Genomic DNA, 26,906 nt, shown 5'->3' on the forward strand with positions numbered 1-26,906 from the left:
TATGAACCAAAGTGTTGTATTAATTGACAGAAGAGTCATCTTGCTGAAATGGTTGATAACAGCACCTACTACACACAGCATCAAGACAAATGACACAAGTGAAATACATTTTTTTTTCTATTTAATTAATATAAATCGCTAATTGATATAAAATGTTAAAGAAATAAAAAAAGGCTGAAGTTTGACTTCATTTACTTGACAATGCACGCATTAAGACCACAATGCACGCGTTAAGACAGAATACAGGCTTTACAGGCTTACTTACAGGCCTCTGGAGAGTTCAGCATTGTCTAGCAGATATTTTATTTGTTCTTTTAGCATTTGTGTCTGTAAAGCTGTGGAGAACAAAACATAGAACAGGTAATATAATTCAATGTAAAATCCATGGTGATATACAAAAAGTCTTCAACAGAGTATCTTGGACTGGACCATATATATATCAGGAGAAGAAGCCGTTGGACTAAGTGTTACAGGATTGTCGCGATCCAGAGTAACTTGTTCTGACAGCGTAGTAAACAACGGTGCATGACTCACTAAGTAAAACATCACACTACTTTGCTGTGTTTCAGAGAGTACGCTGGATAAATTGGCAAGTTCATTTGGCAAGTGGACTTCTTTTCCAAATGAATTCACCATAAACCAAACAAACGATGAAGCACAATTACAGAGATCAAGTGAAACTGCTTCTATGTTCTGACTTTTTTTTTTAACAAAACAAAACAAAACAAATCTGTGGTTCTAACAAATGCAAACCTACTCAAATAACCAGGTAACAGTTTTTTCTTCCTTGAAGAACATTTCTAACAGTGTTATAAGTTGAGTAGATATTTTTTCCTATTTCCAAGACCACTTGCTGTCTGAGGAATGCCCGGTAAACCATCTTTGGATGCCAAAATTTGTCCCCCGCCAAGTGTTTTAAAATAAATACAGGTCTGTGCCACTATAAGGGCACGGGACCCATCCAAGTCTTTTTAATTTCTGACATTTCTCTAAGCCGGTCCAACCCCTGGATGTCTTCAAAAGGTCTTTAGCAAATGTCCGCTCTCGTCTTCTCCCGGCAGACTCAAATGTCTGTTTTGATTTTGTCCAGAGAGTTGTCGATCTTTGTGAGAGTCTTTTTGATGCGTAACGCTGTTAATCTGGCTGATGGATTCTGGTACCAGCACTCCTTCATGAGTTTGGCCATGGAGGTTAAAGTCTGAAAAGGAGGTTTTGGAGACATAAATCAATCAGCGTGTTTCCAATTTCAACATTAGAGTGACACTGAATTTCAAATGTTATAACTGGATTTTCAAAGGTCGCAGACGTGAATTATGCGCTGCTTAATGAGTGTTTGAAGTCTACTCACTGGGTCTGAGAACCATCTGTTTGGGATGTTGGGTCTCTGCTGATCCACACACACAACCTTCTTCATGTCCTCGAAACTGGGATCACTGGGGACCACGTCATGAAAAGGTGGCTTGTAGTCCTCCACGATGCCTAAAGGGAGCACAGAGAGGTTTGAGTTCAGGACAATCGATACAAACAGTAAAATGGTTATTGGTTTGTGTTTATATAGAGCTTTTCTAGTCTCGATGACCACTCAAAGTGCTTTACAGTACAGTTTGCAATTCACACACACACACACACATTCATGCAGTGCATCTATTAGCAAAACAATGTATCTAGTAGTTATATTGACAGATGATGAGCATAAATAGACCAAGGTGTATAAACAGGAGTAAGGATATAAAAAAAAAATCTCTTGATACCCTAAATATCAAAAAGCACAACTACCTGATAAACATAATAGTGAAATGGCATGAAACTAGAAATATTGCATTGTGGTTGTATGGCTCAATCATTCAGTACAGGTTCAATCTAAATAAAAAAATTCAGACTCTAGAAGTCACCATGACAAGTGATCCAAATTTTAAGAAATTCCCTAAAAGCAGACTTGAGATATCATGGTCAAGAGGCCTAACACACATTTTGTGAAGCCACCGTGACCTTTGATCACCCTAATCTAATCAGTTTGTTTGTGAGTCCAAGTGAACACTCGATCTTGACACATCATGTTCATAAGAATGGGATGGACTGACAATTGGTGAATATCATTCTTGTCACTGGCGCAGAGGCCTGAAAACTCCAAACTGTTTTTGATTTAGTGAACAAAATGATTTCAGATGCATGGGGAGGCATTCTAAACACTTTATACGCCCTGCATTATATAGCAGGGGGATATACAGGATTCACTTTGTGGCAGGACTCTTTTGTTCTTTACTTAAAAAGGGTGTACGGTAACAGTGTTGTAGGTAAATCAACATCCTAAGTGTGGCTGAAAGCCCAAACCCTATTATAGAGCAATAAACTAATTTGACAGTGAAGGGAGAGAGTGGGTTTCATTTCACCTAAGAGGCCTCTGGCTTGTCCACAGACCACAGACCAGGCAAGTGTATCTTTTTAATCAATATCAGAAAAGCTTTTACAAAGTTCAAGTTAAAGCAATGACCCTGTTTTAATTATGAAGAAAGGAAACAGAAAAGCTGAATCACCGGACATTGATATAGTGATGGTATGTTTCTTCACCGTGTAAATGCACAATCTAAAAAATCAAATGGCAAAAAAAGAACTGAAAACTTGGGTCCATGGTCTAAATTGATGGTCCTTGTTGAAACAAAAGTTTGAGAACCACTGGTGTAAAACATGACTGACCGTTACTGACTGTCCTCCTGGCGATCTCCCACAGGACGAGGCCCAGCGCCCAGATGTCCACTCTCTTGTAGGACTCGAAACAGTCCATCTGGATGGAGTCGTCAAGCACCTCGGGGGCCATGTAGCGCTTTGTGCCCACTTTAGGGTTGTTCCCCACATCCAGCTCATTGGTGTCTTGAAAATGCATGACTGCCAGGCCTTACAAGAAAACACACATAGATTTTGAATATTTGAATATGCAAATAATGTACTTTTTAAAACTTGGACTTAAGTTGTATCCTACATCACTGAGAAGTATTGTCTCAGTGTGTGTGTGTGCACAGAAGGCTTCAGGTTTCCACATCACAATTTTTGTAAGCCACATTTGGCTGCCTCATCATTGGGTCGTGAACTCAGAAAATCCTGCTGGTTCGACCATGTCCGAAGCTTCTCACTTTTAAGTGGGCACAGAGAAAACTTTCCCCCTTTCAGCAGATGAGTGTAAAAATACACAGTCGGCTGATTTAATGCTGAATCACTACTTGTTGGTTCCCACCCCCCCCATACAGGATGTTCTCCAATATAACAACAACTCTCTCGGGAGACCGACGACTCGCAGACTGTGTCATCCCGAGCAGAATTTATTACATTGAGCTTGTAAACATGTCAGGCCTGTTGTCTGGTTACGCCTTGTACCCGAGTTGGACGTATCTGCTAATGGAACATCGTTTCGATAGATGAAGTGGACAGAGCTCTTACAAGTTGTTTTTGGTTATGGGGAAAGGAGGTTCATTTTGCACTGGCTGTCGACATTAAAAACAAATACAAAGGGGGGGGGGGGGGGGGGGGGTGCCAGTTGAGCGACAACACTGCAGATGCTTCTCCTCTGTAAATCCCATTAACTATTATATTGAGCTAAATTCCAGTTCATTTAAGGTGGTTCAAAATCACCTTTCACTTAAGGTGAATTTTCATGTGAAAGCACATCAATAAAGCTGGAATACAAATTCAAATCCAAGTTTCAGTGATTTTTAAACCTGCATTATTCAATCTAATAGAAAAACTCTGTTAATAGACCGATCGTCTTTTTATAATTGTCAAAAAATTCAGCCTTACGTAATCTGTATCTTTGGAAACTCTTGAGCTCTAGAATTTGAAATTTAGTTTTGCAGGATCAAACTGTGTATGATTGTCCACCCCGGCTTGTGAAGGGATTTGAAAACTACATTTGATCCACATCTCAAAAAGGAAGACAAGTTTAGGAAACTTTCAAAGCTCTTAAGTTTAAAAGTTAGGAACCACAGTTCACAAATAGAGAGAAAAATAAAAAGCATATCTATCGTTTTCTCACCGAGATCAGCGATGCAGCACTGGCCGTTCTTCTGAACCAGTATGTTTTTGCTCTTGAGGTCTCGGTGGGCGATCGCCGGTTTTCCCTGGGTGCCGAAGATCTCGACATGGAGATGTGCCAAGCCGCTGGCGATGGAAAGGGCCATGCGGAGGCAGCTGGACGCGTCGAGGGTGCTGAGTTGAAGGTAGTCGTACAGGGAGCCCATCTCGTGGAAGTGAGTGATGAGCCAGAGCTGAGTGCTGGAGTTCCTCGAGGTCATGTCTGAAGCTATGAAGCCTGCATTAGGGAGAAATACATAAATACAATTTGTCAGAAGGTTTGCACAGTGAAGCACAGTGTCTGTAAATATAATAATGAACCATATGTAGGGCTTTTTAAAACCCACTTACAAAGTGCTTCACAAGAAACAAGTAAAATAGTGCAATGATCATGATGTTTCTTGTGTCCTGGTGTAAGCTCTCTCAAATCCTGTTCAATCTGCACTGTGGGTCACATTGCTACATACCCAGGATGTTCTCGTGTCTCAGCAGCACTGTGTTGTAGATCTCAGTCTCTCTGAACCAGGACTTCTCGTCTCTGGAGGAGAAGATTTTGACGGCGACGCTTTCCCCCTGCCACTGACCCCTCCACACTTCACCGTAACGGCCCTTACCTGGAAGTTACAAACACAGGAAGAGAATTGTTAAGAAAAGTGCAAAGGTCTCAACATGTGATCGAGTCTTTGCTCCAAAAGGAAGGATTCAATTCAAATCCCACATTTTTTTTATTCCTCAAAAAACACAATGTACGATAAATAAAAGAGCAAGAATAAGAGCATAAACTGTAATAGACAGGTACAATCACAAATACTCAATTTTGTGTTTGCACATGTAATAAGAAAGGCCTCTGTGTGATTACTTATAGAACCAGAATTACAATAATTTAAATTCTGCTGCCTCAAAGGATTGTTTTTTTGCCTCATTTCCCTCATCATCTCTCTGTAGGGGGCGGTTTCCAGGAAAAAAAAACCTGAACACTGATACGCTTCGGCATTCACCAATTTGCATGTTACAAATGATTACTGGGAGCTTAACGAAGAAAGACAAACCTGGAGCAGCCATAGACCCAGATATCCATGTAAGAAGTTAGGGGGAAACAAGAAAAAGCTAAAAGAAAAAAAGGTTTTGGAGTTGTATTCTTCAAATGTGTAGAGAGTCGGTTCCTGATGACTGGTACAGCTGCGGCAACTTGATAAGTTAATCCTTTGCAGACCGGTTCACCTTAAAACATCTTGCCTATGGTGTGGTCATTTCTGCGTAAGTGAATGTCAACTTGTTTCTCTCTCCCCCTAGTGGACATATATAAACTCACACTGATCTAACTTGTTGCTTCTCTATAGGAGCCTAGAGGCAACAGTGACAGTGATTTAGAACAATGAGTGAACCTCTTATTTCAACACGAGTGTTTCAACCTTGCACACACTCTCAATGATGGCAACATTTTCCTGTGTATGAAAATGTGAATATCTGACACTTGAAATATTGCATGTGATGTTAAAACAAATATTGGTGCAATTTTGAGTCTAGGGAGGTCAAAGCTGAAACATTCATTCTCGCTCAACTAAAGCAACATCTTCACAGCACTATGACAAATATTTATTTAAAGACAAAGTGCTTGTCCTTTGTGGGTTGATAATTTGATTTATCCAAGAGTGAGACAAACACCACACAGCAGGGTACACTCCTTTTACTCCATACGCTCCTATAACTTTGCTATTTTGCTGCTCTGTCAAAAGTCTGAAACTACTTTCCATTTCACTTGGCTGGAATGAGAACCATCAACATGCTAATGCACCTGGTATATACAAAAAACTGTTTTTCCAAATGGCCCAGCTGCTCAGGGGCTTAAACTGATCCAGGACCACCTTTGCTTCAGGATTTAATCACATTTTTTTGCCTGGGTCTTCTTTGTCTGCACAGTGGGAGTGCCTCGGTTTTTTGGGGGGGTTCTGTTTTTTTATTTTGTATTTGATGCAGTTCTATTGTAAATATGAAAACAGCCTTCGGCGGGGATGCTTACCCACACACTCATTGAGTGTAATTTGTCGAGCAACGGTTCTCTGAACAAGGAATGGGAGTCCTGAGCCGCTGCCTGATGTGCAGGAATGATCCAGCAAATCCTGGGAGAGAGAAAAACAGGAACAAAGAGTGAGGGCCTGTGTATTTGCATGAGAGTGTATAATTTGAAAGAGAGAGAGAGAGAGCTGTGTAAATGAAAACCTTCCCAAAGGAATCCTGTGGCTCAAGCTCGAAAAATGATGAAATAAGGGGCATGCAGGACTAAAATAATGCTAATACAAGCAGGCCTCCTTTTGATGTGGCACCCACATGAGATGAGGGGGGGTAAACTGTGTGTGTGTGTCAGTGCCGGAGGTGCAGAGTGCCCCCTGCTGAGTAAACAACAGAAGTGCCACCCCCCTCCCTGATGACTGGTGTGGGCGCTGGAGATTTGATCTAATCCAAGAGCCAGACTCCAAAACAGGCGCATTGCTGCTAAGCCTTTCATGTTTATCCTGCACTCTGACACGTGCAGAGTGCCAGTGGGGACACAGGGGGGCAGTACAGAGCAACGAAGTCAGGATGTGCTCAGCAAAAAACGAATGACTAAACTGAGGAGGGGGAAGGTTGAGGATTGAAAAACAACAGAGAGGAGTGATGCCTCAGATAAACATATGCATAATGCAGGAGCTGCCTGAGAGACAATTTGGAATCACAACACAAAAATGTGAGACAGAGGCCATAAAATGAATGATGAGTAACTCTGCAGAGGACGGGTTGTTTTTGATGAGGGGATATTCGGGCCAAGGCGTTAGACAGCAGCTGAATGCAATCAGAACGCTGCAATATCATTATAATCAGAGACGACTTCTGGGCAGCAGTCTGTGGAGGGTTAGGCACATGTGTTTCAGTCCGATTTGCTTTTCACAGCTAAACCACTGTTACTAATAACATTTCTCATGGTGCTGCCAAGCATTTTTTAATTATGCTGAAACAAACACATACTGTGACTCCATATTTGGGCCTTTATTGCCGAGTGTATTGATGGACTTTGGAAACAGCTTGAGAGTGAGCCAAAATCAGCTGTGTGTCTCCCCGACACATAGGTGATCATATGTTAACAGCTGCACGCGTTAGTTAAATGTTTCATAATTAAAGATAAACTGAAAATCAGGGATTGGAGGTTAACAGTCATGTATTTTTGTTAGGGCACAAGCTCGACTTGGAGCACACAACTTGATTACACAGTGTGTAAGCCGTTAAATGTTCTGGGTTGTCTTTCAGACTCGACCCTGACCACAGGACTCCACCTAAACTCTGGATCAGTTTAGCAGGCCTCAAAACATAAACCTCTCTGCAGAAGACTCACAATCCACGGTCGAGTGGAGAGAAAATAAATAACAGAAGACATTCCTCTGACCGACTGCAGGAACGACCGAGAAGAGGCAAAACAAGTTTAAATTTAAGGCTCTTTTTTTTTATTCCACAAAGAGCAACACCCATTCCTGTGGTTAAAACAAAATACCTTAACTCAAGACATAAACAATACCAGTTAATCTGTTTATATGTTAATAACATTTACTGACATAAACAAGAAGAGTCCATGAATATTTCTGCCCCGGTTTTAACGGTTTTACTGCTTTAATGTGATTTGAAGTTGGTGCTGTAACTTCCTCAGCCTTGTAGTTTGATGCAAAGTCAAAATAAAACCAATATAAAAACATGGAAAAGCCATCAATCATAAAACTTCTTGAAGATATTTTATGTTATTATGTTAAGTGGACCATCACAGACTGGTTAATTAAACACAGAAACAACTTTGAGTGCAGCAGAAGAGTGAATCTAATCACAGGGATATCTATTGTTAAAGATATCACTCAGTAAACATTGCACAGACATTGAACCAGCACAGATCCTCGCTTGTTACCGCCCCGGTGAAATCTGTAACACCGGGGTTCTCTCAAGTTAATCACCCAGTGGGAAAATGTCACCCTCATGGCATCGCTACTCCAAATAAAAACAGGCCCAGATGATTTGTATAATTTTGTCTTGACCTGAGGATTCCTCCTCTCTGTTCTGATTACGAATTAAAACTAACGAAAATAACTGAAGGTCTGTATTTTAAATGTCTTTGACAAAAGGATAAAATAATAAATGTGACAAGCATTTTAGTGAAAGGGAAAAGTGATTGTCTCTGAAAAGCTGCAAGTCGACTTCTGTTTTAGCAAAGTTTGGTCAATCACAGCAGATTTAACTGTTGATTACAGTGACACCAGACGACTGCCTTGATCACAAATCTGGATTAAAAAGAGGCAAACAATGTTTAGCATAGCCTTGTGTTTGTGTTGTATACCATCTTGCTGTGGATGAGTTGTGTAAACAAAAGACGCAGAAGTCCCCTAATCCAACAGCTGAATCCCTCAAGTTTATACAACACAGAATTTTGTGAGGGGTTTTCCACCTCTGTAACTGGGGCAGGGAAGGACTTTAGAGACTCTCTGTGATTAAGGTTTTAAGCGAACAGTCGCACTTGAAATGACTGATTTAATACAAGAACTAACAAAGGGCGGCAGCTAAATTGAAAGTATTCAAGTTTTCTGGTCCCTGTAAATGTTTGTATGAGTTGCGTGATTACATAAAGCAAATAGACCAATTGTGAATTAGACTGGCAGCACGATGACTAAAGATGGTGAACTGTAAAATATCTAAAAAACACATCATATGTTTGTGTCTCTCTAGAAGTTGTGCGTAATGGACACAATATCTTTGTGGCAGCTTATATAGAGCAAGCGGTTGAGATAAATGCCTTTAATTTGATTCTGTGTTCATATGTAACATAGTAGCCAATTAAAATACACTTTGAAGAGCTTTTTAGAGCCTTCTCCCTAATGAGCTCAGGAGATGCTCTCCCTTCAAACACTGTGCTAAGTAACCTTCTTTATAGAATCCACTACTCACCGCCAGAGTGCTCTCCCCGACGTTCGATGCTATGAGGCCGTCGATGGTCCCATACTCAGCATCTCGTGATGTTAGCCTCTCCATTTGGTTGTTGTGGATGCGTCTGAACACCAGGATGGCGACAGCAGAGAGGACGATCAGGGCGATGATTGGTGCCACGATGACTACAACCAGTGTGGTCACGCTGTAGCTTGACAACACTTCGGCTGTGAGAGACAAGAAAAACAGCGTGAGATGATTCTTCAAACCATCATGTAGGTAATTTTTTTAGAACACAAAGTTAAGCTTGATGCTTAACCGTTGAATTTGGCTTTTGTATAGAGTATATATGTTTAAAGTTAAACAACAGACGCTATGACATTTGCAGAAGAGTGTGGATCCCTGAACCAAGCACCCTGGACCCATGGAAACTGGGCCTAAACCATTGCAGAACTGTCCGGACCCAGGTTCAGACACAATTTTTGACATTAATTGGGTCTGGGTCAGATTAGGTCATGTAGCCATGGCTTTCTACTCCATTTTCTATGCTGCAAGTGCCTTTAATCTCTGATAACATTGGGCTCGGGTTCAGACAAAAAACTGAATACTTGTATGGTAGGAGTCGGGCACTCTACTATGCAAAACACTGCCGATTTTCTGAGGAAACCAGTTAAGGGTGAGGGTAGACACAGACACACACAGACACACAAACAGAACCTCAGTCTAAACTGACCACCATTCACACTTTCCTAACATTCCAAGGGAAAGAGTGCTCAGCTCTGCCTACAGCACAGACAATGATCCCCTTTTCTCAACTCGAATAATGAACTCTTTCTCTCCAATACACAAAACTGGTAACTAATTCAAGAAGCTCACTAGACATGACTCAAACATAGGATGAGATGCAACATATTTTTACATGATTATTGTATATGTAACTTGACAAAAGAGGTATAAATATAAATGTAAAAGACTGCTGTCAAGGGAAAGGTGAAGAGACAAAAGAAGGCAACAACAGCTCTGTGTATAGATGCATGCATCGCCTTCATTCCCCATGTGGCTTCACCCTCTGGGCTCATGTCAGCCAGCTCTGACAGCCTCCGAGAGGACAGGTGGGAAGTGGACCATGACTAAATAATATTCAAGTTGCCCACTGTCTCCCCCAGCTCTGTTTCATGAGGTGCCAGGAGCGAGACCACACAGAGGTGTAGCTCGGGACAACAGAAACCACACAGAACAACCATGACAGACAGTTCTACAGCCTCTGAGTAGAGATTGATGGAGTGGAATGAATGTGTTTCAGTTCGTCTTCTGAATACATGAAATCAAGGGCAGCACATTGTCTGGAAGTGCTTTTGCATTTTGGTTAAAAGAGTTGAACCCTGAACTCAAAGGATGGGGTTCTTAAGCCTGTTTTATAGCAGGGAACAGAAACATCTCTAATACTGTATTTGTGTTGCATTCTGGGTACTGTACCTTTGACAGGCAGCGCCACAGTGCTGTTCATGTTACACAGGGGCCCTTGGCAGCATTCCACAATCTGGTCTCTCGAAGGTGGGGTCTTGCAAGTCAATGTGCTTTGCTCATAAACCTTAAAGCAGCCCTTCTGGTACACCAGGGAGCCACCATTGACTGTCAGCGAGGAGAAACACTGGTGGCCCATGCAGCGACGGCCTGTCACACACGAGCTGCCTTCACACACACACTCGTGCTCCTGTTTGCTCAGGGCCTTCACTTCCTCCTCTGCAAAAGATTCAGGAAGAAGAAAGAGCTGGTAAATAAGTAACTCCTATCACTATATACATGACTGGTGCTTTTTATGGTCTATTAAAATGGCAAAAATAAAAGCAGTTTTGTCTTTAAAGGGAAATATATGAGACATAAGCTCAACTTCAGCAACGTATAAAGTAACAGAAGGTCTGTCGTGAACGTCAGCCAAGAGAAATGTGTACAATGTGTACAAAGTCACCTTTCCCGAGAGCCTGCACGCTGACATTCATGTTACACAGATGGCCCTGGCAGCACTTGACAACATGGGCCGACGAGGGTGGCATGGCACAGGTGGTTCTGCCCGCTTCGTCGTCCCTCAGGCAGCCCTTCTGTTGGACGGCCACCCCATCAATCATCTTCACAGAGGAGAAACACTGCTGCCCTGTGCAGCGGCGGTCACGCTCGCACACGCCGCCCTCGCACACACACTCCTGGTCTCTGAGGACTGGTCTGCCAGCAGACAGTTCTGTATCTGATGAGAGGAAACAGAGATACGGGGGGAAACCCATTAGAGCAATAGCATTATTATCCCATTAAATTAAATGGCATTCTCTCAGATCAGAAAACATGCTGGTTGAAAATGTTTGTGTCAGCCAGCTATTGAGAAAGTCGCTCAATTTTTAATGTGACGGAAAAATATTTTTCCAACACCTACTTATATAAAATCTTTCTCACATATAGAATTTAATAAGGGAACAACTCTAACAGATTTTCTAGCCTCATTTCTTCTCCACTGAAATTATCTCATGGAAATAATCTATTACTTTTAGCTTAATCACAACATTTATCCGTTAAGTTGTTAAAATGTATGAGTCCAAGTTTCACACTGGTCAAAAAAGACACTAAGATCTGGCTGAAATGGGAATGGATACAATTGGCAATCACTCCGAAGACAGCGAGGTAAGAGAGCTTCTTCTTTTTCAACTCAATGTTGAAGAAAGAAACTGAAAACTCCACTACTGGCAATAGCCATTTTTGGTAGGTTTTGATGTACAAGAGAACAGTGGAAAACTGTTAAATGCTACTTTGCCATTATGCTACATATTTATGTTATAGAAAAAGGTATTGATATAGGGTCTTTGATTTTAAACACATTTCCCTGACCTGGTAAAAATACAACTGATCTTGACGACTGCTTAGTAAGTCTACAAGAATGCTCCTCGGCATTTATACATATTTGTTAAAGCATTCTACAGTCTGTGGAAAAAACTGATACAGCTCAAAATATAGAACTATGTCAGGAGAAGATGGATGGGTCAATAATTTCTTCCATTTCCCTGTATTAAGTAAAAACTGAATTATAACTAGGTCGATTTTTTTACTATAACACAATGTAATGCTGCTAAGAACTCACCTTTCACCAGTGACTGCAACGTGACGTTCATGTTACACAAATCTCCACTGCAGCACTCGACCACCGGCTCAGGAGACGACGGGCTTCCACAGCGCAGGGACAATTCACTACCCACAATGCAGCCCTTCTCAAGGACTGATGTCCCGTTCAGTACTGAGAGAGAGGTGAAGCACTGCTGGCCGAAACACCTGTCCCCACTGTTACATGACGGTCCGTCACACAAACATTCAGAGTCTCCCACGCTGCCCTCACCTGCAAAATACCCCACAAAAACAAACAATTAATACATCAGGTTATACATTAGATTTCATCTTTGAAGAGATTTTATATATACACAGACATATATGGCTTTCGTGAGTATCAACTGCATTCCACCACCACTGCAGTTGTGTAAAATAACACAGAGACAGCAGATGAGAGGGAGACAGACAGGGGAGGTTGAGAAAAGAAAAAAAAAAGTGTGAATGTTTAGTCTGTTTGTTGAGGAGACTTGAGATGGGCAGAGACAGACACAGAGGCTGATAGACTGTGTGTCTGTGATCTTGAGGAAAAGGGAAGGGGGGGGAGAGACAAACGTATCTTCACACTTTTCAAGCTATTGCATGTACTTAGGACCCCAGTGACAGCGTGTGACATACTGTAATCTGGTTCTTATGCAGGAACTGGTGGCGTTGCAGATTCGGAGATAGCGTGAGTGAAAAATCCAACCAGGTCCTGTCTTTTAAACTAGCATCAATCTATCCTGCCTTTAGCTACAGATCTCTTTCAGGTCTGATGTGAAGAGCTGCGACGAGTCGCTCAGAGAGCAGTGAGGCTTACCTTCCACGCAAGAACAGGGAAGGACCAGGATGATCAAAACCAAAGGAAACATGTCCCCAGCTGTCATCGTAGACCTAGAGGGGGGGATGAGAAAGCAAAAAATCAACACCTGGGCGTCACAGGGGGAAAAAAGGTGTCTAAAAAAAAACATTGGAGACTTTTACATAGAATACCTTTCATATTTGTTGCAAATAATCTTTCTGGACACCACCAAGTGCGACAGAAAACAAAGTGAGAAACGGATAACAACAGGATTAGCTGTCGACCTAAGCATATTATTGGGAGCAATTTTACTGAGGGAGACCTTTTCCTGTTTCTCCGAAAAAGAGTCAACATCAAGTTTAAAATGCTCAAGTAAAGTGGGTCTCATGCCTTCCTGTTGTCCTGGAAACAAGGCATTGACTGGCAAGCAATGGGGAGACTGGTACTCTCCTATTGGCTGTGCCTGTGTGTTGTATGTGTGTGTGTTGGAGGGACAGGCTGCTTGGCAGTGAGGGGAGAGGAGCAGACAGACATGAGAGGAGGAGGAGGAGAAAGAGGAGCACAGCGGGGAGAAAGAGTGTGGGTGCCCAAATACTATCATTTAGAGACCTGGTGACGGTCTAATCCTTCAATATTTAATGTGTCTCGAGCTACGTCAACATACAGTGTGTACTTATGTTGGTTTGTTTGTTTTCTTTCAGCGACAGATTTGAACAGACCACCAGTTTAGCTCACACTGTGAATTCTAGGGGGGAAAAAAATCCCCTCTAACTTCCCATTTTATAAAGATGATTTGTGAGTTTTGTGGAGACATCATGGCCCGGAGCGTGCCCCGTTTATGCCGCACTAAGCACCGCAGGCCGTTATCTAGACAGCGCGCGTGTGTGTGCGCGCCTCAGTGCATCTGTGCCACTGATAAATACCCGAACACCCCCGCTACCTCCAACCCCCCCCAGCCTTTGTGCCCATCTCCCAGACATAAATGATTAAGCACGTAATGTTAGCATTAGCCCAACGGCGGCGTCGGTACGGGCCACTCACACACAGACCACATGCTGCTCCTTTAATCAGAGCACAAAACGGGGGCTGCCACACAGAGATAATCAGGAGCTCTGTCTGCCCCTCCTGATCCGGGGGGGGGGGGGAATGAAGGCAGGGAGCGGGCAGGAGGGCATGAGGAGGCAAGGGAGGTATTGCCAGGGGCAACTGAGGGCCAGTGGGTCAGAGAATAGAGGAGAACTCAGGCCAGTAGAGCGAGGTTGGGCTACAGGAGGAGAATTGGGACAAGGAGCCGCCTGGTGACAGCACCCAGGGGGACAGGAAGAAGGGCTCCATGCTGGTGGTGGGCTGGGCCATGGTTAAGCCAGGGGGCGGGGGGGGGGGGGGGGACAAAGGACAAAGGGATAAGGTGGGGGGTGTGAGACGATAAGTCTGGAGCCTCAAAAAACAGGTTTTGTCTTGCTAGTTGTCTCGCTATTGACTCATATATCATTCATGTAGAAAGACAACAGGGCCTAGTATCTTGACTCACACACTGCTGACAGATCAATAACTCACCACAATTAACTAAGTACAGCTTGTCACGGGGCTCCACTTAATGGCTTCATTAGTGTAGGTAAATGATTTGCTGCATTTTTGTTTACATTTGCTGCTAAAGGAGCCTCAACGGGCCTCTGAAATCATCTCGGTCTCATCTCGGTCTCTTCCACGCAAACACTTTGTCTTAAATAAGCTTTCATGAGCTGCGAGTTGCACAATGACGACCAAGCATTCCTGTTATGTGAGGGCTACTATGAATGTTTACAGCAAATATGTAAGTCTATGCGCTGCCAATCCAAACGCCTATGGAGTCGCCTGGCCCGTAAGACTTACAGTATGCACCCAGTAAAAGAGAAAGTACTACATCTTGTAAACAAATGAAGCATGGCCAGCCAGTCTCGTATATCATAATGCCTGCTAAGGGCTTTGCTTGATGAATACGTGGCCGGGACACATCCTGATATTGGAAACCACTGAAGGGATTCTTTGGAGGGAGAGAGGACGGGCTAGCATCTGCAGGACCAATTGCGACCTGAGCAGCCAACGTTTGTTTCGCTGCATGTGAATGTGTGTGTTGCAGCCCTCTATCCCTGCGTATTGAATTCTCTGGCAGCGCTCTGCAGTGTGTTTACAGAGTTGACATCCTGCCAAGGAAGTGCTCTTATTTCCCCCGCTCTCTATCTGTCTCAACCCCCATCCTCTCCTTTTATTCCCTCTTCCTGTGTCCTCTGATGTGGTTTTGTATTAGACAACCGGTGTGAATACTACATTGCAATTATGGCTTTAGATATAATTCTCAGTGTTTATTGCTGCTGAAGCTAATAGAGTAATGGGTCTTAACCAAAGCACAGACCAAGCTTTTACATATGCTTGAATGGGCTGTGCAATATTAATACATTCATTAAAAAAGGGTAAATTGTTAGTTTCTCCATCGATTATGAAGGTGATCCCTTATTTAAACTCTCTCGTTCAGTCTGTGAAGGTAAAGCAGTTTATATTGGTTTCCATTTACGAGTGTCTTAAGCTGTGGTTGTAAGAAACTCAGGTACTACAATTGAGTACAATTTAAGGTACTTGTGCTTTAGGTACCAAAAAGCATCGTTTAAAGGCCATCAACACACTGAGGAATCATAACAGTGACAGAATCATATTCTCTTTGCTTATCTTGAGATATCTGTATTCTTTGGTTTTAACCAAATAGCCATCACATATTAGAAATGCCATCAACGCGCCCTTTTGTATTCTAACATGGACTCACTCACACATTTTCTGGGAATGTTAATAGGGGGCTGAGAGGAAACATTCCAGAACCAGCGTTGTCTTGGCGTTCTCAAACACATCCCCTCTGGAAAATGTCTGAGAAATGTCTGGACTCTAGAGCAGCTCGGGTGACATTCTGCATTATCAATGGTGTTGATAATACTTCTGCTCATTTCAGTCAAGTGAGGAGTAAGTACTATTACTTTAAATTGACCATTTTGTAAGGTGTACAGTCTTTCACTTTACTCTTTTTCCACCACAGGTATTTTGCACGATGAGATCAGAACCACTGATATGCGTAAGAGCGCTGGCCCTGTGTGTGGAAACATAAAGTCCACATTGAGCTCTACACAAAGTGGCCAAAGTGTGTACAGCCCAGAGAGACGAGGCCCAGTGAGAAGTATGTTAAGACTTGACTCCCACTGAGCGCTGCTGGAGGGACATGAAAGTGATCCCACAAATCAAGGTTCCCATTTTATGACTCCACGTTCCTTACACCAGACTCTTTCCAGGGATCAGACTACAGAAGGGCTTCACTGATAAGCACTTCTCTAAGACGCCTAGCAGATTTTAAAGTGATTAGATGATGATGTTGATGTTAAACATGCCACTCAACTGCTTTGAATGGTACACCTGAAGCCAAAGAGAAGCATGCTCTGATGATTGGTAAACATTCCAACTCACAACACTTAAGGTCTTTGCACACCTAATACGCATGTTTAAACATGTACCACCTTGTGTCAATCATGTTAACACAAGCAATATTTGTTCGCCATTTAAGCGTTTTGATCGGGTTGGATTTACTAGGTTTTGCGCACTTTGTAGAAGACGTTCTTCTAGAGAATTGAATAAGTGGTTTAGAATCAATTTGATTGCAGAAGGTTGTCTTCTTCCTCTTTAATATGCGGTTTCAGGGCTGGTAGCATATCGAACTGGACCATAGCCATCCTGCAAAAGACTTGGAAGCGAAGAGGATAGTTTCGCAGCTCGTCGATCAGAAGATGAAATTCACCTTCCTGACGGCCTCTCGGGATTGGATGAACCCACTGCTGGTCTCCATTTTATCTACAACTGCAGACTCTCGGAACGCATAGATTAATGAAACGGATCAGACTCAGGTAAGGTCGCTGTGCCTGATGGTTTTCATTGGCTTATAGACTAAAAAATCCATCATACATTTTATAACCAATTCATAAATTCAAGGTGGTATAATAAACCTGATTCAAAGATCAAACTAAATATATTAGCTAAGTTGGCTTAATATTTTGGGTAGTTTTGTATTCAGGTCAGGGCGAAGGTGGGATGACAAAACACTACTCGGTCTGATGAGCATGGTGTATCGCTGAGGTTGAGCAGGGAGGAGGCTAGAAGCCCTGCAGGAGCTGCTGAGTCATCATGCTGGCAGAGAGGGAGACGGGAGGTGGAATCTGTGTCTGAGCAGGCAGGCTGGCACAGTTACCATGGCACAAATAGCCCGGGCACCGAGGAAACTGCAGCAAAACTGCAGGGAGGCGAGGGAAGAAACAGGCAGCGACTGGGGCAATGCGGAGCCTTGCTGTTTGTGTCCCTGTCCTCGTCCCCGACCAGACCCAGACAGCCGAGGTGCCAGCATGCCATCAGGGACACACAGATGGTTCGCTCCTAGGTGGATGTGGGTGTAATATAGACCTGAGGGCTAAAGCCACTCTTACTGCAGCAACCCACATTCATATTCACACTACAGCTCAGCAAATCAACACATTCACCTCAGTCTAAAATCCTCTCTCTGCCTACAGCCTGATACAACACTTGATGATAACCACATTAAAAGAATACACAACCTTACATTTTTGCAGGGAATAAACACACTTTATATAACTGTGTTTATTTTGTCTATGTAGAAAAAAATGATATTTTACCTTCAAAAGAAGGGCGAACAGAAATGAAATGAAATTATATCTACAATGCATAAGCCTTTCTATCTGTGTCTGAGGACATACCGAGCCCACACTGTTACCTCTGCAATACATCGAAGCAAACCAATATCAAACAATATATAAGTAGTGTTGTCTAGTGGCAGGCTTGTTGTGTAGTGGCCGTCTGGCTGATGGCCCCTACCCACTGTGAGAAAGCAGCAATCCAGCACAGTCATTGCATGTCACACTGGGCAAGATGGATCAATACAGACTTGGTATAAAACCTGTGTACGGTCAAGTTGTGTAATGAATGTCTGGTAAAAATGTAGAGCTTATTTGTAACAAATGAGACCTGTCATCAATGCGAATTATCCTTTCCCGACAAAGGATTTCTTCGGCGCAAGATTTCTGAAAGCAATGTTGCATTGCATGCAGTATATTCTGATTTGCTGTGGATATGGCTTTCACTAGCAGTCCCACTGTTACACTATGGCCCCAACATTTCAAACACTTTGAATTTTGAGAGGTCAGGAGGAGTCAAAGCTGTGCGTCTGATTCAGTGAACCTTTCTTTAGATGCAATGCAAGACAGTCTGCAAATACTTATATCTATAGAAATACTTTTAAAGCTCGTACAATCCCCATGCACTCAGGATATGAATAAAAGTGTTTCAGTTTGATAAAAAAAAAAGGAAAGATACAAAATTTAAGTTTAGGCTTCTTATGTCAGCTTCAATTAAAAGGCTCAAATAACTCCAAGATGGTCTCATTGGTTTGTACATCGTTTGTGAAAGCAAAACAAAGATCTGTGAATCGTTATTCCTTCTCAAGTTATAACAACTTATTTTTCTGATGTGAAATGCTCATAACTTGAGAATTAATGAGGCGAAAGTGTTTGTTTTTGTTGCACACGAGATGTGCAAATTAATGAGTCACCACTTTGAAGTTATTTGGGATGTAATGGGGTTCTGGGACCTGTGTTTCAAATTGTAACGTAATGTACAAATCAAAATACTTTTATTAATATCGTGATCGTATGGGGTGCCGACTTCAAAGACTTTACAAACTTCAACTAAACTGATGCAACTTGTGCAAAGACTTTTCCTGATGTTGCTGAAACACTGGCTCATTACGCATTTAATTCACTTTTAGTTATGCTCAATAAAAAGAGATAAGTAGCATTCTGTGTGGAGGAAAATCATTCTTCAATATTTATTACAGCTTTTTGGGACTCCAGAGTCCTTCAGTCAGGCTTTAAGACGTTTCTCCTCCAAATGTGCGTAAATACAGGTCTGAAGTGTCCTCGAGGTGCACCACTGTAATAAATATTCTGGGGAAAACACTGTGTCTGTATAAAAGTTTGAGTTTAAAACCAAACTCAAGCTTTTAAATGGGCAGCATTATTAGAAGAGTGAAAGCATATATAATGTAAAAACCCTCTTGAACATTTTGTGTCATACAGGGTGGTTGTGTGAAAGATGCATGGCTCTTTCAAATGAAGCAAATGCAAATCTCAGTGACCTTTGGAAACACACCTCCCTAGCCAGAGGCCTCATCAAACGGGAGGTGAAAGAAGGACTGTGGCCCCCTGGAATAATATGTGCAATCTGTAGTGTCCCGTCTTTCAGAGCCCTACAGTATCTGAGCAGCTGCCTCCTTTTACAAAGTGAGGAATGTACTCAAATGCAAATGCCCCCCTGCTTATGTTCGATTGACACTCACACATTCATTATCGTAGGCAACTGCATAGATGCTTTTTGTTCCTTGGATACAGTGCAACACAGGGTGTGTGTGCGAACACACACACACACTCTGTATTCAGCCTTGATCAAATGTATTCAGAGACAACAGCCGCCTTTTCCTCCTGCTGTGGTCCCACCCAACCTTCCACCTCTGCACCATCAACACCGCTCAGACACACTCGGCCAGGTCGAGGGGAGCGTTTTTGATTTTGAATCAAAGTGCTTTTTGTACTGCTGCAATTCTTCGACAAAAAAAGGGTTGTTCTCTATGCAGACAGGACAAGATCCCCCGGGGCAAACAGAGGATACCTGAAGACAGAAACAAATGCTAAAGGTCGGGAGAGTTTAGAATGCAAGCAATGTGGACAACAGTCTGTCTGGTGATTATGTAGAACTTGAGCATCACCTGCACAGACAAGCAAAACTTCAGCAAACACTCTCAAATTTGTGGAAAAGAACAGTGGTTGTCAAGGTTCTCGTGAGGTTGCGACGGCTTTGTTCTCTAGTCTCGTGAGACACAACTCTGACGGATTAACCACATTGTGAAAACACTATTAACAAACATTCAGTGCAGTGGTCGCCATAGCAATTAGACATTCATTTTCACACAGCCATCAAAAACATCTGAAACAGCCAATTCAAACACTGTCCTTAGGGCCCCGAGCTGTGTTTGCCAACTGAGGAATGCACAAACACTCCTTCCAAACGACCATCTCACAAAGTCCACTGCCCTGGGGCGATACTTCTCTCCAAAGGACACCTTGATTTGTAACACGGCGCAGCATTTAAAACGCATTTACCCCATCGTGAAACAAGTAAATCAGACAACCGGTCCTGAGAACGGTGGGTGCCAACACTCAAAAGCTTCAGGAAGTATTTAGTCTTGATTGATTCTGCTCCCCGTGCGGCGAAGAGTCAGGGGGGGGGCTATGGTGACAACCACTCGCTACATCGACCAAATCACTCGCCACCATGATGATAAGCACTAAGCAAACAACCTGCAACAAAACAATGGATGTGTATACAGGGCTGTGGTCCTGGCCATTACATCCTGCTGCCAACGGGAGTCTTTAATGGTCGGGAGTTTCCTGGTCTTCCAGAGAGGAAAGACTTCTAAGAGAAAAAGACCCGTAATAAACAAGTTCTCATAAGGTCATTAATGTGAGATAAGGATGTGAATGGTTCTTACATGTAGGGCAGGTGGATCACACAATGTTCATATTGTGAGATAGATTTCAGCCATATTGCTCAGCCTTACTTGGATGTAGTTGCACACACAAATGACAATAATAAATGGCCTATTCAGGTCAAACATACTGAATAGACAGGCCAAATTAAAGCAGGTCCTGTCAATGTGACACTGAGGTAGGGCCATCATAACAGAACCCCTTTAGCTTATGACCCCAAGGCCATGGAGTTGAAACGTATCATTTTCAATTTGTGGACAAAGTGCCCACACAAATTTAGAGACCATGCCAGTGACTGGGAATGAGATCAGTGCGAGGCAGCAACTGAAACAAAGCTATAACCCCCCTTCCCCTCTCACAGTGGAACGATAAGACAAGAGCACTGGAGCAAGTGAAGGGCTCATAAAATGTGTATTGCAGACTGTCTCCAGTGCAGTCTGGGGTTAGCGTGGAGAGAGGAGCCACAAGCACTGCAGATTTATGTGCAAGTGAGTGTGTGTGTGTGTGTGTGTATCTGTGCAGACAGTAACGTCTCGTCTCCCTTCTCTCTGTCTCCACTGGTCTTCCTCCACATTTGAACACCAGAACGGGAGGAATCGATAAGTCTGTGCAGAGCCACCAGAAGAAGAGGAGGGTGGAGAGCAAGCTCCAAAACAGCAAACAAGTGAAACACGACAAAATATCTGGCAGGCACACAGGCGGTCTTTTATCTCATTCTCCTTTCTCCCTCTTAGCTTCCCGTGTCCTGCTGAGACCGCAGTGCCCGCCAGTCCCAGACAGCTTCTCCCATCGTGATATGTTTGGGCTACATAAGGCTGGTTATTATTAAAAGGGTTGTTTTTTGTATTTTTTGACTCAACATAACACCAGCAGAAAGAGGGTCCCTTTCTAGATAGCTGGACACGAGCACAGAGATAGAAGCAAATTCAACCCACATGCAGTGTTGCTCTGGAGTCTGCTTCCTCATCTGATGCCTGTCTATTGCTGGTAAAACTTAGCAAGTCAGCACACACACACATACACACATGGCCCAAAGCTGAGGCAAGATAGCTGAGGGTTGGGTTGGTGCAGCTTCAAGCCAAATCCCGCTCTCTTCCATCTTGCTTCCCTCCCTCCCTCCTCCCTTTCTCAAGAGCCACCTACGTGGAGGAGCAGCGAGCCTCAGACTCTTGCTCAGACTTGAAGCAGTCTATCTTGGTCTCATAACTGCAGTTCTCTTGTTAATGACAGACTGTGTAACCTGATTCCACACACACATATGCATATACACACACACACACCACCCAACCCCCAAAAACTCTCTCAGGGTTTTCTGGAGAGAGCTCTTGCATCTCCCTCTACTTACACATTGTTCCCAGGGCCAAACTGCGGGCTGCTTCTTACAGCTATATTTCTGTGCATGGAAAAAGATTTCTATCAAAGGTTTATCTCCCAATACCCCCCCCCCCCCCCCCCTATCTTGACGGGAAACTTTTTGACTTATAGGATAACGTTGTGTGACAATAGACTCTTTTATACAGAGATCCCACTATACTTGTTTACAATGGCTTTGCTTGTTTACACTGAGCTGAAGAAAGCTGGGATATTGACACTGCAGCTTGGGATTTCTATATAGCATGTCTGTGTTTGAGATCAGAGACGCGAACCGACTGTGTAAAAAAAAGGTTATTAAAATGACCCTAATACTTTACTCAGAAGCCACTTACTTCTGCTATGGGACACATTTCAGTCCTTAAAGTTAGGACAGAAAATTCAATGTGTGTTTTACAACATTGCCTGACACAATCTCAAATGAGTCCTATTGTTGGGGATACATTGTCAGTCCCATAGACCCAGATAACCTCCAACTGTTTGAGGACTAAGTTACCACAGATTGGCTCTTGAAACAATGACACTGAACCACATCCAAACAATAACATTGTTGTGTAGACCAGGAGACGAGGAGGAGGCAGAGGAGGAGGAGGCCAGTCACAATAGCAGGCTGAGTCACCACAAAACAGGCTGGTGCCCGTTACCTCAGCTAAAAGGAACCGGATCACTGAGATCCCCTTGAGTTGAACCATATCTCAGCCCAGACTGACTGACGTCCCTTTATCCGACTCACTATCAGCCAGACAGAGAACGCCAGGCGCCCGCAAAGAGGAGGCCGAGGCCTTCAGCAACAGGTCGGCTCTGGTGTTACACTGTCCAGATCATCAAGCGACCACACAAACACACGGCCACTAACTGCCACTTAATATGCCGCCACTAACAACCGGAGCGACACCCAACACCTGATACAAGACGGTCGTTTGTCTCTGTAAGCAACATGTTAATACGGGCTACTGCAGCATCAACTGGTGGGGGTGTTATTAGTGTTCAAATCCACACAGAGTGGCTAATCCATGTTGATTAAAGCCCCCCCCCCCCCCCATGCCAGACACTATTACTGCATATGTTGGTCAGATTGTCATGCATGTACATCCATGGGTGGTCAACTGAACAGGTTGAGACGTGTCACCTGGAATGAACCACACAATTAAAAAGGACTTTGGCCAGGCTTTGTTAAGGTAGGACAGACTACAACAAAGAACTATTGTTTGACATTTGTGATTTTGTAATTTTATTATCAATCAAATGTTATTTGTATAGCTCATATTCACAGATCACAATCTGCCTGATGGGGCTGGAGGTGAGACATCCTGTGCCCTTAACCAATAACTAGAGTCAGGAAAATTACAAGAAATAAACGGATAGGGAAAAACCTCAGACCCGGTACCACTCCCAGGACAACAAGAAGTGTTTTTGATGTTCTTTGAAGCTTTTATACAGGATAAACTGCCTGAAAATGAGATATCAGAGCAGCAGGACAACTGTATGATAGCACAATTTACAGCAATTGTAGAAGAGCAAACTGTTGTGTGTTTATTCTCCGCTCATAAATAAGAGTTTCAAAACAAAACCTTTACTCTCTGGCAAAAATCTGCGTTTTAGCTTAGAAAGAAATAATGTTAAATTTGTTGTGATAATTTTCCCAATAATGCACAATCAAGTGCTCCCCCAGTCACCATCACCAGATCAAACCTGATTAGTATATTGGGTTTTGGGATGATGGGATTTTTATGGGAGCAGGGATGTGAAGCACAAGGAGTAGATTCTGAGTAGGGGGCGGTTCGGTGTGAGACACCCCCCCCCCCCCCCCCATTCACACGTCTTTTAATCGGCTCAATTATCTCTGGATGTTTGCAGCGAGCACTGACACCTCAGTAATGTAGTTTGCACCCTCTCTCCAGCACTTCCTGCTCCCCCCCTCCCCCCCGATTGTCCCTCAGAGACGAAAACACATCTCAAAAAACACACTTTCAGCCTTTTGCACAAAGATGGATATTGAAGAGTTTAAAAAAAAAAATCGAATGGCACCAGACACAAGTGTAACACCCACATACAGTGTGACCCCCCCCCCCCTCCTCCTCCCCTGCTGCAGGGACGATTGTGATGTAAAAGGTGCTCAGCGGGAGATGATGAGCCACGCACTTTTAAGCAGGAGCGACCCTCCCAACGACTGTTAGCATGACAATGGGCCCCCCAACTCAGTCGCAAGTAGCCGCGATGTCTGCACCCCCCCCCCCCCCCCAGTCCTGATTTGATTGAGAGATTGGAAATAAGGCTCTTATTTTGGCGAGCGTCGCCTTTAATCAACACCAATAACCCCGATCGTTTCAAAATAAAAGCTGCTCTTCTCACACGCTAAAAGTAAATTAGGAACATTTTGCAAAACGATAAAAAAATAGGTATGGTTGATCAAATGTGTTTAAGCGTTGATAAAGAATCTGGAGGAGTTTAAGAAGGAAACAGGCTGAGAGGGGGGGGGGGACAGACAGGATTTCTTTTGAGCGACGTCACGAAGCTTTTTTCCCATTGAATCAGCAAACTTCTCCACGTCTGGCGCCCTCGATACAAAACACCGCGAATATCAGTCTGCCTTTGATTTAACACGTTTTAAAAAATATGAAATAACTCACCTCGTGTGTTGCTCTTCAAAGTGCTTTTCAACGGCGGCTCGGTCACTGACACGGATCCAACTACTCTGCCATCTCCCGACAACTCACCGACAATACGCGGTTTGTTTCCCCAAGTCTGAGCAGCGGAGGAGCCGACGCGACGCCAGCATTGTGGCCGGGGGGTTCGCTCGGGGGAAACAGGGGGGGGAAGTGTCCGGTTCACTCGGTGCTCGTGTCGAGGACAGAGGACAGACGGAGACACATGTTGGACGTGAAGCTTCTCCAAACGTTACCAGCTCCGTCCTGACTTCACACAACTCAGCGGAGGAGACGAGGAGGCAGCAGCGACCGAGCAGGAAGTTGGAGAGTCCCGGTCACACAGCCGGGAGAGGGACAGAGCTTCCGGTCTGACCTTTCACAATGAAGCAAAACGCTTCACTTAGGTGTTTACGTACATGTGTTGTTTGACAACAATAAAGTTGTGAATGGACCTGGATTATGACTTTGACTTCAAGTTTCTGAAAACCATATTTTTTACATTAGGATGAATATTGTATCTTTATTAGGGCACGAGTACTGACAGGCACTGACAGACAGTAGTTTTGTAAGGATTATTATTATTATTATTATTATTCAGGTGAATTAATTGGCTTTTTGAGGGCTTTAACATGCTCAATTTCTTACCAAAATTTGCCGTAAGTTAGAAAGTGGAGAAAATGTACTAAAAAAATATATTGACATCCTGAGCAAAAGCGAACTGCGCACCTCCTGCGCAGAACTTATATTATTTTTATTTTGTTGAGTCAAAAGTAAACTTTATTTTCAATTCTGCCCAAATGCTCAAGACATTGATGGGATTGAAAGGCAGGTTAAATATTTAAATACGCAACATATTAAGTTTTCAACGTAACAAGGAACTAATCAAGTGAAATAAGTACACAACATAGTCTTATCTTGACATTGCAGCTTTGCTACATCTATTGAGTATAGAGTCTGTATATCACAACGCTTCTAAATTATAAAAAAATAATAATTAATCGCAATGTCCACTTGCATACTGTGTGTGTATTATATTATTATGATGTTAAATGCGATGTTGGACTTCCTTAATTCAGTTCCTCTAACACTTTTATTCTGAAGTAGATGTTCCGGCTTCCTGACACAGACCTGTTGTCTGTGGGTGTTTGACATGTTCCACGGTTCCTCTGCCTCTTTGTGCTCTGCGCATGACTCACACTCAGCATTCAGGGTGAAGAGTTCAGGCTTTGGGCAGATTTCAGACAATAAGAATGTTCGCTATGTCTCACAGCGAGCAGGGCCAGAAGACAATCTGTTAAATAACAACTTATTATACAGCAAGGTACTACCTTGCTCATAACTATTATTCAGTTAAATATATCAATATATCTGTCTGTCTATTCTGTCTATCTATATGTCTATCTAACGATCTAACTATCTAACTGCCTATGTGTCTGTCTATCTCTCTATCTATCTATCTGTCTGTGTGTGTGTGTGTATCTGTCTGTGTGTGTATCTGTCTGTCTGTCTGTCTGTCTGTCTGTCTGTCTGTCTATCTGTCTATCTATAGGTCTATCTAACTATCTGTCTGTCTGTCTGTCTAACTATCTATCTATCTATCTATCTATCTATCTATCTATCTATCTATCTGTCTGTCTGTCTGTCTGTCTGTCTGTCTGTCTGTCTGTCTGTCTGTCTATCTGTCTGTCTGTCTGTCTGTCTGTCTGTCTGTCTGTCTGTCTGTCTGTCTGATCACCTTTAAATTCAGTGAGTGTCATCTCAACTCTATGTAATTTAAAAGTTATAAAAAGTTTTAGTTTACGTCACACAGTCTGACCGTGGCATGACGTAAAAGTTTGATGATTGCAAAAAAATAGGGATTTATACTCTGAGCATTGTCCAATCAGCCTTAAACCTCTTTCACAAGATCACAGTCCCACCCTGATCCATGTCAATATTGACTCATGGTCACAGCGCCATCTGCTGTCATAAGGAAGTGACATATTTTATACTTTGATACACTTTTATTGGCTGCTTTGCAATATACAGCTCAAATGAGCTCAGACAAGTCATGAGACCAAAGTCAGAATTGTGACATTTCCTCAAACTGTAAACAAGGAGACAAAGTTGTCATAACTCCAGTGTGCCACAGATTTCATTCAACGTTTTCAATGCAGATGCATCTTCAATGTCATCTATGGCTTCAAAGAAACGTGTGATGACATAGAAGATGAGTCTTCAAAGTCATCTATTTTATCACAGGAGCCATCTTCATTTAGGAGCGCTGGATTCCGAAACACACCCACAACTCAGCATCAGAGATTTCCGACTCAGAATCAAGACCAAGAATTGTCTCCTCATTTT

The 26,906-nt window shown here is 43.0% G+C and overlaps 1 protein-coding gene across 1 annotated transcript; it reads right to left on the bottom strand.

Moving 5' to 3' along the window:
* Positions 1 to 24,887, bottom strand: LOC133967744 (activin receptor type-1-like). The gene is made up of 12 exons (XM_062403385.1): positions 24,546 to 24,887; positions 12,941 to 13,014; positions 12,122 to 12,373; positions 10,967 to 11,239; positions 10,474 to 10,740; positions 9,019 to 9,224; positions 6,083 to 6,182; positions 4,530 to 4,676; positions 4,025 to 4,300; positions 2,695 to 2,892; positions 1,349 to 1,479; positions 1 to 1,198 (listed from the first exon to the last, which is right to left on the bottom strand). Exons 2-12 carry the CDS (start codon positions 13,005 to 13,007, stop codon positions 1,064 to 1,066), a joined length of 2,052 nt encoding a protein of 683 aa, XP_062259369.1. The 5' UTR covers positions 13,008 to 13,014; positions 24,546 to 24,887; the 3' UTR covers positions 1 to 1,063.
* Between the last annotated feature and the right edge of the window lie 2,019 nt (positions 24,888 to 26,906).

This window comes from Platichthys flesus, chromosome 13, assembly GCF_949316205.1.
Source record: "Platichthys flesus chromosome 13, fPlaFle2.1, whole genome shotgun sequence".
Lineage (NCBI taxonomy): Eukaryota > Metazoa > Chordata > Actinopteri > Pleuronectiformes > Pleuronectidae > Platichthys > Platichthys flesus.

Coding starts and splice junctions, on each gene's coding strand:
- LOC133967744 (XM_062403385.1), bottom strand. CDS start 13,007: ATGACAGCTGGGGACATGTTTCCTTTGGTTTTGATCATCCTGGTCCTT. Junction 12,374..12,940: donor TCCCTGTTCTTGCGTGGAAG/GTAAGCCTCACT, acceptor GGTATTTTGCAG/GTGAGGGCAGCGTGGGAGAC. Junction 2,893..4,024: donor GTGCTGCATCGCTGATCTCG/GTGAGAAAACGA, acceptor TTTTCTTGTAAG/GCCTGGCAGTCATGCATTTT.